We start from the raw sequence: 12,681 nt of genomic DNA on the forward strand, positions 1-12,681 counted from the left end.
GCGGAGAAAGCTGCAGTTAATTACCTATTCGAAAGTGTTTCTTCATGAACAAGTTGTAGTTTGTTACTGAATCGGTGAGATTCGACTGTTTTTTTTTTAAATTTCACTGTCATTCTTTTACCTTGATAATTTTATAACGATTGTAATTCAAAAACATATCTCTTTTGTTTCATTAAGTTTCTGGAAACGGTCCTGGATTTGTTCCTCAAGACAATCTCTACAAACTTTCGAAATCCTTGTAACATTTCTGGGACACTCTGTATAAAGTACCCTGTGTGTATGTATGTCTAGCATCCCCTCCCTAAACCTGTGGATCAATTTCAAGCAAATCTGACACACATACAGCACATTTCACGAAAGTTAGCACTGGGGGAGCTAGAACCTTATAGCTCAAGCAAACAATTGCTGCCCTGCACAAAAGGAATATTATGATGTAGTAATATCGGCCTCCTTTGCATGAGTGCCTATACTTCAGCGACAAAAGGGTGGTTTCTAGCCCCTGACTTGTAGACTTCCCTCTGTGACAGATGTGTGTGGGGGTAGTGTCGACCTGTTTTGCAGGGACTACACATATGTACAGGCACATCTGAGGAAGGGTCAGGTGGATAGCAGAAGGGAATGGACACAAAAGAAGTGGCAGAATTGGAAGTACAGGGGAGAGAGGGATGGAGGGGATAGAGAGGGGGAGGAGAAGGACAGGGAAGGGAGAGAGAGAGATGGAGGTGATAGGGAGGAGAAGGGTAAGGAAGGGAGAAAAGGAGATGGATAGGTGCAGTTGGGCAAGAGGAGATGGTTAGGGAGAGGGACAGGATATGATGAATAAGGAAGGTTGGGGAGGAGAAGGTGGGTACTGTGAGGGGAAGGGTTGCAGGAGAAGATAGGGCAGCAGGAATTGGATAGTGACATTTGGAGAAAGAGATAGACAGGGAAAAGGGAAGAAGAAGATGGACAAAGAGAGAGGGAGAGGAGATGATGGACAGAGAGATGAGAGAGGAGGAGATGGTGAGATATGGGTAGGAGGATGAGTTGGGCAGAGAGAAAAGGGGGGGTGGATCCAGAGAGGGGGACGAGGAGATGTGTACTGTACGTGTATCGAAAGCGAACGTAGCCGAAACCGCAGAAAAAGGGTAGTTGTGGTGTCGATGGTAGGTGTACAGTAGGTTCGCCCCGGCGTGTTGCAGGCTAGCGCAGGCGCAGGTGCGTCGGCGAGTGCGGGAGGCGGCAGCGACTCTGGCAGCATCCTGCAGCTGGTGCCCAGCCTGCTCGGTTCCAGCTCTGGGGTGAGTACCGGCCGCCACTCACTGAACGAGCAGCGAGGACTCTCTCGCACTGGCCACACTGGTTTGGCCCACTCTCTGTACTTAATGGCGAGTGGTGCAGAGCGACGCTAGACGTGGCACCAGCAGCACTGGTTAAAGTGGACTCTGTGCCTCTCTTTCACGAACATTGTCGTCACTTTACAGCCCTACGTTATCTTAGCCCTAGTAAAGCTCCAGCTGAACCTTGAAACAAACTGTCTGCGTAAGACTTTGAATACAGTAACGACACCATGGGAACACCAGAAGCTGCTTTTTTCTCTTAAGTCTCTACCTGAATAATATCTGGCAAAACTGTTAAATGTCAGTATAGCTGCAATTATATTTCCTGACGTCAATCTATTTTCAACATTCTAGGTAAACAGTGTATTGACTTGGGTCACGTAATGTCCGCCAAAAACTAAACTATGCAAATACAGATTTTTTCGTGTAGCAGCTCGTAGATTTCCGTGATGTCACTCCTCAAGTTTCAAAAGCTTTGGGACATTATCTTAAGAATCCTACTTCGTGTAGACGTCTGAAGAAGACTGCTTGGGAGGAAATACAAAGTATACATCAAAACTCAGTAATCATTTTCTTACCAGACTCGTCCCTCGTTACAACATAAAAATAGGCCATTGCACACGGAATTCTAAAAATAAAGTAGTGTGTTGAAACAGTCTAGGTATAAATAGCTGAAAATCCTACAGAAATGACGTCTTTTGGTAATTGATAACCTGTCGTCAGACGTTAATCGATTTTAGAAGCATTTGTGTCAATCCGGTACCCAATGGGTTAGTAGATTCGTTTCGTTTTGTGTATTGAATTCGGCACTTTGCCAACTTAAGGTCTTTTGAAAGCGGTTATTTACACACATCACAAACTTTCAATGGTAATGAAGACGAAGACATATTGGAGTGTGTAGCCAATAATTGTGATTAAAACTTTTATTATGAGTCCTTTTCCCAGACGCTTAAAAAGAAAAAACAATCGGTCTCAATAAGCGACGAGTATGTTATTTTGTTCTTGCAGTGATAGCGTGTTACCCCGTCATATTTAGATTCTAGTTTGAGCCAACATGACGCTACGCGCCACTGTAGCAGGGAATAATAGTAATCTGTAAATGATAATTCCCTATTGGTACCGTTAATTCTTGATACACACATCTGATTAACACGGATGTTAAAAGCCTTAGAATCTCAATCAGTGAAAACCTGTGATAAAACCTGCATTCATTAATGATACGTTACTACTGAATGGTTACAAATCGATCGGGATTGTCTATAAAAAATCAGTTTTGCGACTCATGTTTCAAACCAGAGCGCTGAGGGCAAGGACTAGTAATAACCATTCGGATAGTAATATATCCGTTACTCAGTCATAGATTTCATACCGAAGCACAATACAGTTTCTTTATTCTACGCTGTATGTAACTGCGTGCACCGTAACTGCATCCTCCGACCTTCAAGAACGTAACCTATCCATTCCCCGGCCAACACATCAGGGAAGAAATACTTGTTTCGACGAGTATGAAAATGGAGTACTACTACAACGTATTAGCTGGATAACGGAGTCCATGAGAAATATTCTCCTATGTGTCAGAAAACCATCACGTGAGTACAGACTTGGTTTCTTCTGTTTCTAAGGTAATGGTGCAACACACAAATGTGTGGAGGTTCAAAATGTCAAAGGTTAGCAAAGTCTTCAACACTCGCCTTCTGAAGATATTTGTCATCAGAGAAAACGTGGTAACTTAAGAACTGCTTGGTGTACAGCCTGCGCTAACACTGAAGCCGTGCTTTGGATTCATCACGCATAGTTCCGTTAGAGATTGAGATCTTTGACTCTTTCTAAACTGTACATATCTCTCGGCGGGAAGAAACGCTAACAAAATTTCCTTTTCTGATATTTGCTTTGTCTATATACGATTTCCTTTCGACGATCTGCATAATATGTTAAAATCTGTACAGTATTTCGCATAGGAAAATGTAGATATCGTCGTGCGTTAGTCTGTACAGTACTAACGAAACGCTTTGCTTAATTTAATAATACTTAGCTGTAGTAATTACTGTAGTTTTCAATATGCTTATTCTGTATCATACTACTATTCATAAAAAGTACTTGCCGATTTATAAATGGTGATTTTAGATATGTCTGCTTCCGTATCCGTAATCGCAGTGGTATCGTATTTTCTTCTATTACTGTCTGTATAATTTTTAAAATGTAGTTATATTTTCAGTAAAAAAATCTATCTATTGCTAATTTACACATAGTGGAATAAAAGTGGTATGAAGTTTTCTTCTAGTACTGTCTGTATATTGTGTACAATTGTAGATGTATTAACATATCATAAACGAATGGCTTCCTGTTGCTTGTTTCTATATATCGGTGAAACAGCAGTACATATAGTTGCTCTTCCTTGTAAATAATAAGAGGAGTAGTGCCTGCTCTGACAGACGCCATTGACGAAATTTTAAAGTAGGTTGGTTAATACAGAAAAGTTTCTGGAGAGTGCTCTGTTCCAGCCCCGTTCACGCACCGGCAGTGTCTCTTCCCCTGCTCACTTCTCTTCCGCGTTAGTTATGTTACCTTCTCCTAGCACCGTACAGAAGTATATAAATTAAATAACGAAAGAAAGTATATTGTTGTAATTCGTCCATCCTTTCAGACTCCCATATCGAAGGAGGAAGAGAAAGGAGAAAATTGTTCTTTGGTTGCAGTTTTCGGTTTATAGCAGGATAAATATGTCTGGCTGCAATGTCATTACATATTGAACACTTGCGCAGGTGGAAAAGAACTGGGAATTGATTTGGACGTCATAGTGTTCAGGGCAACAATTTTTTCGTTCTTTAAGAACATGGTGCTAGATTATGCAGAAAGAACCAATCCACAGTGTCTCAGCCACTGTAACCGTTGTAGTGGCTGATGAAAGTATAATTTGATAGTCACCCTAGAGCAGAGGTGCACCGTTTTGTTGCCAAACAGTATATTTTGCAGCTGAGAAAAGAGCCATACTTTTAGAACACCAAAATAAAATAGTGCCAGCCACGCGTGCTTCAACGAGGAAGAACAGCCCATGCATTTGCTCCTGTAAAATGACGTAATGATGAAATAAGTAGATTACTTTTTAGCAGTCTCGTGCGCATTATAATATTTCGTGAACATTTTATAAACTTTAGATTTCAAGAGCAGTCTGAAGAAAATATTACTATCATCCATACAATTAAACTGGTGAAGTTATTGATTGCTAAGAAAATGTTTGATGGTACATGCAAAAATGCCCCAGAGTCGTTTGTGAGATAACTGCGTGTACACGGTCACAAGCCGTCACTGACTTCGGTATGTAATATTTTCCTAGTTACTACAAATCTAATTAGCCTACCTCAACAAGAAATACTGTGTGACCCAAAAGTCCGTTGACATATGAAAATTCAATTTTTCACGGAATAACGTAGGTAGAGAGGTAAGAATTGACACACACGCTTGGAATGACATCCAGTTTCATTGAAACTAACAAAAAGTGAACAAAACGATCCACAGACGGCGCTTCATATGATGCAAAACAGTAATCAGCACAACAATCGATTTTTAGAAAAGACGATAGTCTTTGTAACAAATGCTTCACATGTTGGGTGTCATTCATCACCAGTACCTGTTAGTCGATGGACAATATTGTGAACAACACCGTACAGCAAGTTAGTAGGTACGGTGGGAAATTGCCGTCGGATATTGTCTCTCAGCATCCCTAATGATGTCAGACGATCACGGTAGACTTGCAACTTCAGCTAACCCCACAACCAATTACCGTCTAAACAATCGATAGCTTCGAGCTTCCTAATCGTTTTCTTCACAGCGACACCTGTCACAGGACCTTTATCCCTTCGAATATACTTCTTACGGTGATAGAATTATAAAGCTGCGATAGAGACTTCTCCATTGTATTAGTACATCTTTACTAAGAATACCTTTTCTGGTAAAGTCAGTATGATGCTACTGCTGGACATCTGACTCCCTCTCTCACTGTGTGTGTGAAATCTTATGGGACTTAACTGCTAAGGTCATCAGTCCCTAAGCTTACACACTACTTAACCTAAATTATCCTAAGGACAAGCACACAGACGCACCCATGCCCGAGGGCGGACTCGAACCTCCGCCGGGACCAGCCGCACAGTCCATGACTGCAGGGCCTGAGACCGCTCGGCTAATCCCGCGCGGCCCCTCTCTCATTTCAGCTCATTTTATACACGATTCTCCTGCTGCTTCGCTGGCATGTTGATGTCCAGCGCTGTTTGTTCGCCAGTTGAACTCATTTTTAATTCCAATAAAACCCCAGACTGACAAAAAGGGTATTCCTGGCGAACAGAAATCTACTATTGTCAAACGTAGGCCTTGGCATGACAAAGCAGTTTCTGAGAATGTAGTTTTGTAGCACAGCGTTGTATGGTAGCGAAAGATGGACTGTTGGAAAACGGGAACAGAAATGTTGAAAATCAAGTCGATTGATAAGCTAAGGAACGAGGAGATTGTCGTCTGAATCGGTGAGGAAAGGACTGTGTGGAGGACACAGATAAGAAGGTTCAAAATGGTTCAAATGACTCTGAGCACTATGGGACATAACTTATAAGGTCATCAGTTGCCTAGAACTTAGAACTACTTAAACCTAACTAACCTAAGGACATCACACACATCCATGCCCGAGGCAGGATTCGAACCTGCGACCGTAGCGGTCCCGCGGTTCCAGACTGTAGCGCCTAGAACCGCTCGGCTACCCCGACCGGCACAGATAAAAAGGGAGAGGATGATAGAATATATTTTAAGACATCAGGGAACAACATCCATGGTGCTAGATGGAATTACGCAGGATAAAAACTGTAGAGAGAGATTGGAATACATCCAACAAATAATTGGCGGTCGTAGCTTGTGAGTGATAATCTGAAGTTGGCATACAAGAGGAATTCGTGACTGGCCATATCAAACGAGTCAGAAGACTGATGATTCAAAAAAAAAGTCATTTCTGGCATATGCGTCAATTTTTACCTCTTTACTTAAATGTTGACGGACTTTTGGGCACCCTGTGCCGTCATACTTCAGAATAGTACGTGTTGTAATTTACTGTATGCATCTAACCGTTAAAGTTGGTGTTCCACTTGACGTCCCCGCATTCAGACGCAATAATGTTCTTTGCAGTCTTCAGCAATACTAAGGGTAGTGCTATACATTTCAGATTTGAGGCAAGCCCGGAGAGGAAAAGTAAGAGAACTGAGATCAGGTGAACTTGAAGGCCAAGGAGCAGATCATGCTCGACCATATTGGCGCGTTAGGTATAGTCTTACGTCAGCAGAAAAATGTGGCGGTGCCTCATTAAGCGTCTATCACATACCCCAGCCATGCTCCATTGGCGTAGCTCGAGCCGCATTTGATGGGGAGTTAACCGCAAATTTTATCTTTCAGGTACGTTTGTACTAACTATAAGGGGCATGAAAAAGTTTCAGTTTGAGCACATGTGCAAGCTAAAGTGACTCCGATACGGGTATATAAGCACCGATATGTAGGAAAGGAATTAGTGAGGCATTCGTGTCTTTCCGACGAGCATGCGCTAAATGCGGGAACGTAAACTATGCGACGTTATTACCAAATGCTTGCAAACAGGACCAGCGTGATATTATTTTCTCGGCTGCCAAAGACCAAACACCGTTTGACATCCATTGGAGAAGGAAAACTATATATGGGGCAGCATGTCTGTCGAAAACCACCCCTGTGGAATGGTGCGCCAGATTCCGTGCTGGTCCCGATTCGACAAAGGACGCTGTTCGGTCTGGGAGTCCAGCAGAAGTTGCATCAGCTCAAGTGGAAGACTATGGAGCACCCGCCCAACCGTCTCTACATGTGGTTGTCTCACCTTCAGGCCCACAAAAACGGTCTTGAAGTGACCCTATTATCAAACCCCGTGCGTCAGTGCGATGATAGCTTCATTGCTCACGGGGATCTAGCCTGATTGGCATACCAATTCTGAACTGTACGGCCTTCGAAGGGAAATTTTTTGTTAGGCCCTTATAGGGCAATATTTCATGCTGAATTCAGTGATAGTTTGTAACCATTATGCTTTCGTAGCTTCCACAAAGACAGCTCGTTTGTGTACCCACGCGTACTGGAAGATTTTGCCTTGCATATTCGTATACGACCTGCCGTGCCAACAATACGAAACAGATATTCGTTTTCAAATAGGTGGTAATCATATTCACCACTATAGTGCCGTTAATCTGATACAAATATTTAATTCGGATCACCGATTTCACAGTTGTTACCATTTTCGAGACTACAAGTATCATAGGAAAGGCATAAGAATCAGTTAAAAAGATTTCACCTGCTCTCAGCCGTTGGGTGACGGGGTTGGAATGGAACAGAGCTAAGCGTGTAGAGTAGAGATTGAGCCGTGTCGAATTGTGACGACGTTTCGGCCCGGTGGCGTCTTCAGGGCAGGCAAGCAGAAGGCGGGCAGACGTAGAGCGGGCGGCCTGTAGCTTGTGTGCTGTGCCTGGCCAGGACTCGGCGGACGGCGGCGGCGGCAGCGGCAGTGGCTCCATCCTCCAGCTGCTGCCCAGCCTTCTCGGCTCCAGCTCAGGGGTAACTATCCTCGGCACACACAAAACTTACGTTAGTATATCACAGGCTATAGACGTCAGAGACCAGTCAAAGCTTATATTGTTACAGATTTGGGGAGATTTAGATGAAGGGACAGATGAAAATACAACGGAAAATAATGTCCATGGTAGAGGAGGAAGAAGTAGAGGGTGTAAGCAGGTGGGAAATACAGAGGTTGGAATATGTGCAACAAATAATTCGGAAAGAAATATCTTGAAGTCTGAAGGTGCAAAATATGAAGGAACAAGCACCGTAAGAGCGGCCATCACACCCGTATTTGACGATATTTTTTCATAATGTTTTGACAACTTTCAGTTTATGTTAAGATCGGTATTGATGATACTGACGCAGTCAGCAGTTGTAGTGCTCAGCAGACGGCAGTAGTTGTCTGTAGTGATCACACACATCTACTTTCAGGCAATGCTAAGATTCCCGGATGACATCACAGTCCACAGTGAAAATGAAGAAGAAGTCGAAAGGAATGAATCATCGAATGAGGAGGGAATATTGATTGACACGTAGCCAAAGGAAGACATGGATAATGGGGAGTTGCAGGAATGAGATACCGATATCCTTATTACAAAAAATGGAGGCTGTGTAGTAGACGGAGTAAGAGAATTATGCTACCTTGGGAGCAAAATAATCGATGATGGGCAAAACACGGTGAATATAAGGAACAGGCTGGCTGAAGCAAAGAGAGATATACTCACTGAAAGTAATGTACTAGTTTAAATTGAGAGAGAATTTTTGGAGAACGTGCAATGGTAGTACAAAACTGCTCGAAGAAAAGCGTGGACGATACGGAAACTAGAAAAACGAAAACAAATGAAGTGATTTAATGCAAAATCGACAGGGAAAGGGATCTGTGGAAAACGCTAATTACGTTAAGGAATACGATAATATGACAAGTCTTACAGCGTCAGGAATAATTCCACATCCGTCTCTATTTCGCTTATGTATGAATATACATGGCGAAAATCAACTGCTAAATAATCCTTGAAATTCATGGTGAAAACCTTCAGATGACTTTTATTTTGCACAGTGCTACTGGATCCCGTTACAGACTATTCTCAAGCTTAACACGCCTAAATGTCAGTAATGTTATACCATGATGTAAGCATTTACAAGTTGCTGTGGCAGAGTAACCATAGTCAATAAAAATGTTAGCGATATAATGATTGTACAGAGAAGTGGTCACCAGAGGGTTTATTAACATCGAAAGTCAACAACTACTATTGACTTAAGATATGAATAAGCCTTCCGGTGACAACTTCTCGGTACAATATTATTATGTTGCTGATAATTTTATTGACTATGGTTGGTTTGCAACAGCAACTTGTAATCGTTTACATCATGATATAACATTCCTGCCATTTATGCATCTAAGCTTTAGAATGGTCTGTGACTGAAACTACTAGCACTGCGCAAAAGAAAAGGTGCTGAACGTTTTCACCATGAATTTCAATGCTTATACGGGCTGTTTCAATGTCTTTTTTATAAAAGATGCAGAGATGGTAGATCACTTCAAGGGGAAAACTTTTGCTGATAGTTCCTGGTGACTTTAGCCGTCTCTTATTATTGGTTATGCCCCTGAGACTAGGCAGGGCGTAGGAACTCTACAGCGTACATCTGCAAATTTTGTTGCCTATAATTCATTCATACGCTCCGTGTGAAATTAATTTGTGGTTTAAGATTTAGTAATGAGGACTGGCTATGGAATTTCATGGGTCTTGATGCATTAGTTCAAATTATAAATGTAAAACGTTTACACATAGGAAATCGGATCATTAGTGTTTTTTCTCAATTCTTCAGTCACCGACACAAATTTTGCGGTCTTTTTATGGGCCCGGAACTATGACTAAATAAAAAAAACTTTTAAGTGTTGTCCTTACACCATTTATAGCTTGGTACTAATAACATTTAATAATCCCAGGTGCACATGCGCCAAAAGTTATCTTGACGTACGTGTAAAGAGTAGCGCCTTAACTATGGAACGAAACGTATTCCCAAAATGTTATCATATATCTATTCTCCTAGCCTCCTGGCCCTCTGTGGACCACATTCATTGGATTATCTGTTTTTCTTCCGGTCTTTATCCTTGTTTAGTATTGTTTCATTCTCAACCTTTCAAACTTCTTCACTATTCTGTCTGTTTTCATCCTCGCTGACATTCTCTTCAGGGAACCTACGTCTCTCAAAATTTACTGCCTGAATATTGCTCTGGTGCTAATCTCTTCGTGTTCTCATTTCTTCGTGATCTTTTTGTACCTTAGGGTGTAGAGTGTTTTCAATTTCACAAGAAGCTATCTCCCTTACGTCTACTACTACATACCTACATCGCAAGCCACAGTACCGCACATGGTGGAGGGTATCTTGTAACACTACCACTTATTTCCTTTCCTCTTATGCTCGCAGATGGAGCAGGGGAAGAACGATTGTGTATATAACTCCGTACGAGCCCCAATTTCTTTCATCTTATCTTTGTGGTCATTACGCGAAATGTACGTTGGCGACAGTAAAATGGTTCTGCAGTCAACCTCAAATTCCCCTATCTAAATTTTCTCAGTAGGTTTTCACGTGCTTACTGAAACAGCCGGCAACAAATATTCGTAGCAGTACTCCTCTGAATTGCTTCGATGTCTTCCTTTAATCAGACCTGGTGTAGATCTCACACTCTCGAGCAGTAGTCAAGAATGGGTCGCACTACTGTTCTACGAGCAGTCTCCTTTACAGATCTGCTAAACTTCCCTGTAATTCTTCCAATAAACCGACGTCGACCGTTCAGCTTCCCTACTATCGTCCTTTGGTGCTCGTTAAATTTCATACCGCTTTGCAGTGTTTTGCCTACATATTTAATTGACATGACTGTGTCAAACAGCACAATGATAATGCTGTATCCAAACGTTACAGGTTTGTTTTTTTATACTCATCTTCCTTAACTTACATTTTTCTACAGTTAGATCAAACTCGCGTTCATCATCCCAACAATAAATTCTGTCCAAGCCATCTTGTATCCTCCTACAGACGCTTAACGATGACCCCTTATCTGTTCATTCGAACTTTCTCCTGTCATTCACTGCTCCAATTCCTTCTGAGTATGTTTTGCTGACATTATAACTTATAAATCAATCCTGTTAGTGTAAAGGTCATGCTTTCTGATGTGTCTTCTCAGGTTGCATCACTGTCTGGTATGTCTTAATTTTGCTTCTTGAAAAGATTCTTCTTGTAGTATATACAACTTGTGAGTGTGTGTGCTAAGTTCATATTCTTAATTGATGTTCACATGGACACTCTTTCCACCAGAGCAGTTTCTGTTCCTTCTCTTATATATTCAACTCTCTTTATCTTACGATTGTTTTTTATCCATCTAATGTGAGACACCTAGGAGCTGTATTGATGTAGGTCATGTCTTATCGGTGGAAGTTGCCTACTTCTGAAGCTGGGAGCATTGATTCGTCACGCTTAACGTTCAAGTTAGAAAGCGCACGTTGAAAATGCAGTTTTGTATTTCAGGCCACTGAGTATGCTTCAGGACTGAAAAGGAAAGGAACACATGTGGGAAACACTTAAGAGCTTTAATAAGGGTTCCAGAGAAGGACCCTTATGAATAGGAAACTCGCGAGTAACGACAGATGTTGCCAATTTATGCTTGCTTGTTGAGAATGTTAGATCACAACGAAAGTGGGAATGGTTCTTCTACCTAGCTGGAAGGTGAAGTGTGATACTTCATACTGAAAAAGGCTGTTACGTTTGGAACCAGGACTGCGTGATCACTCTTCAAAGTCAAACCATCTGGGATGATAGTACACACTCTCTGTACTAGTACGTGAAGGGTGCCACACAAGTAGGGACCAGGGCAATCACTGTTCAGTGTGTTTCCCTCGTTGTGGCACGAGCGACACCTCGTGGCTGATCTCAGCAACCCCTATTCCCAGAGCGGGGGCGACGACGCGTCCGGAGGCGGCGGCGGCAGCGACAGTGGATCCATCCTGCAGCTACTCCCGGGCCTACTGGGCGCCAGCTCTGGGGTAACTAACAGCTAGCTAGCGCTTTTGCTGCTCTTAGTGTACAGTGTAAGATAACTGCGCTACTACCAGTACTATCAGTAGAGTCGGCTACTAACCCCACTAATCCCCAGGGAGACAGTAAAGCAGGCGGCAGGGACGGCGGCGGCAGCGGCAGCGACAGCGGGAGTATCTTGCAGCTCGTCGTCGGTCTCTTCGGCGCCAGTTCAGCGGTAAGCTCGAGCCACACAGTTACAGAGCAGTACGAGGGCTACCCAAAATTTACGAGAATTTGAATATTCTTTCTGTCTTTCTTTCTTCCTTCCTTTTGCTATTGCCTTTATCCCGCATTGTTCGCAGAGTCAAGTGCGGAATTGGCATGGTTAATTTTAAGGGGTGGCCGGATGCCCTTCGTGCCGCCACCCCATACCCCCCGGGACGGAAGGAGTGTACCCCAGCTGTCTGCATCCAGCGTAAATCCTGGAACAGTGTGGATGTGTTTCAAATGCTTGCAAGTCATGTAACTGAGGCGGGACGTGGGGAGCAACCCAGCATTCACCTAGTAGGATGTGGAAAACCGCCAAAAAACCACATCCAGGCTGGCCAGCACATCGGCCGTCGTCGTTAATCCGCTGGGCGGATTCGATCCGGGCCGGCGCACCTACCCGAAACCAGGAAGCAGCTCACGAGCGCTCTCGGCTACCCTGGCGACAATTTGAACATTGCGCCCAAAGAATTAG

At 43.0% G+C, this 12,681-nt stretch overlaps 1 protein-coding gene across 1 annotated transcript in view; it reads left to right on the plus strand.

Moving 5' to 3' along the window:
• Positions 1–12,681, plus strand: part of LOC126354136 (keratin, type I cytoskeletal 9-like) — a 115,924-nt gene that overhangs the window by 62,203 nt on the left and 41,040 nt on the right. Inside the window, exons 4-6 of the mRNA XM_050003533.1 lie at positions 1,182–1,280; positions 7,839–7,919; positions 11,873–11,965. Coding sequence (XP_049859490.1) covers positions 1,182–1,280; positions 7,839–7,919; positions 11,873–11,965 — 273 coding nt within the window. The remainder of the gene's footprint in view (positions 1–1,181; positions 1,281–7,838; positions 7,920–11,872; positions 11,966–12,681) is intronic.

The sequence above is a fragment of the Schistocerca gregaria genome, chromosome 3 (genome assembly GCF_023897955.1).
Source record: "Schistocerca gregaria isolate iqSchGreg1 chromosome 3, iqSchGreg1.2, whole genome shotgun sequence".
NCBI classification, from domain to species: domain Eukaryota; kingdom Metazoa; phylum Arthropoda; class Insecta; order Orthoptera; family Acrididae; genus Schistocerca; species Schistocerca gregaria.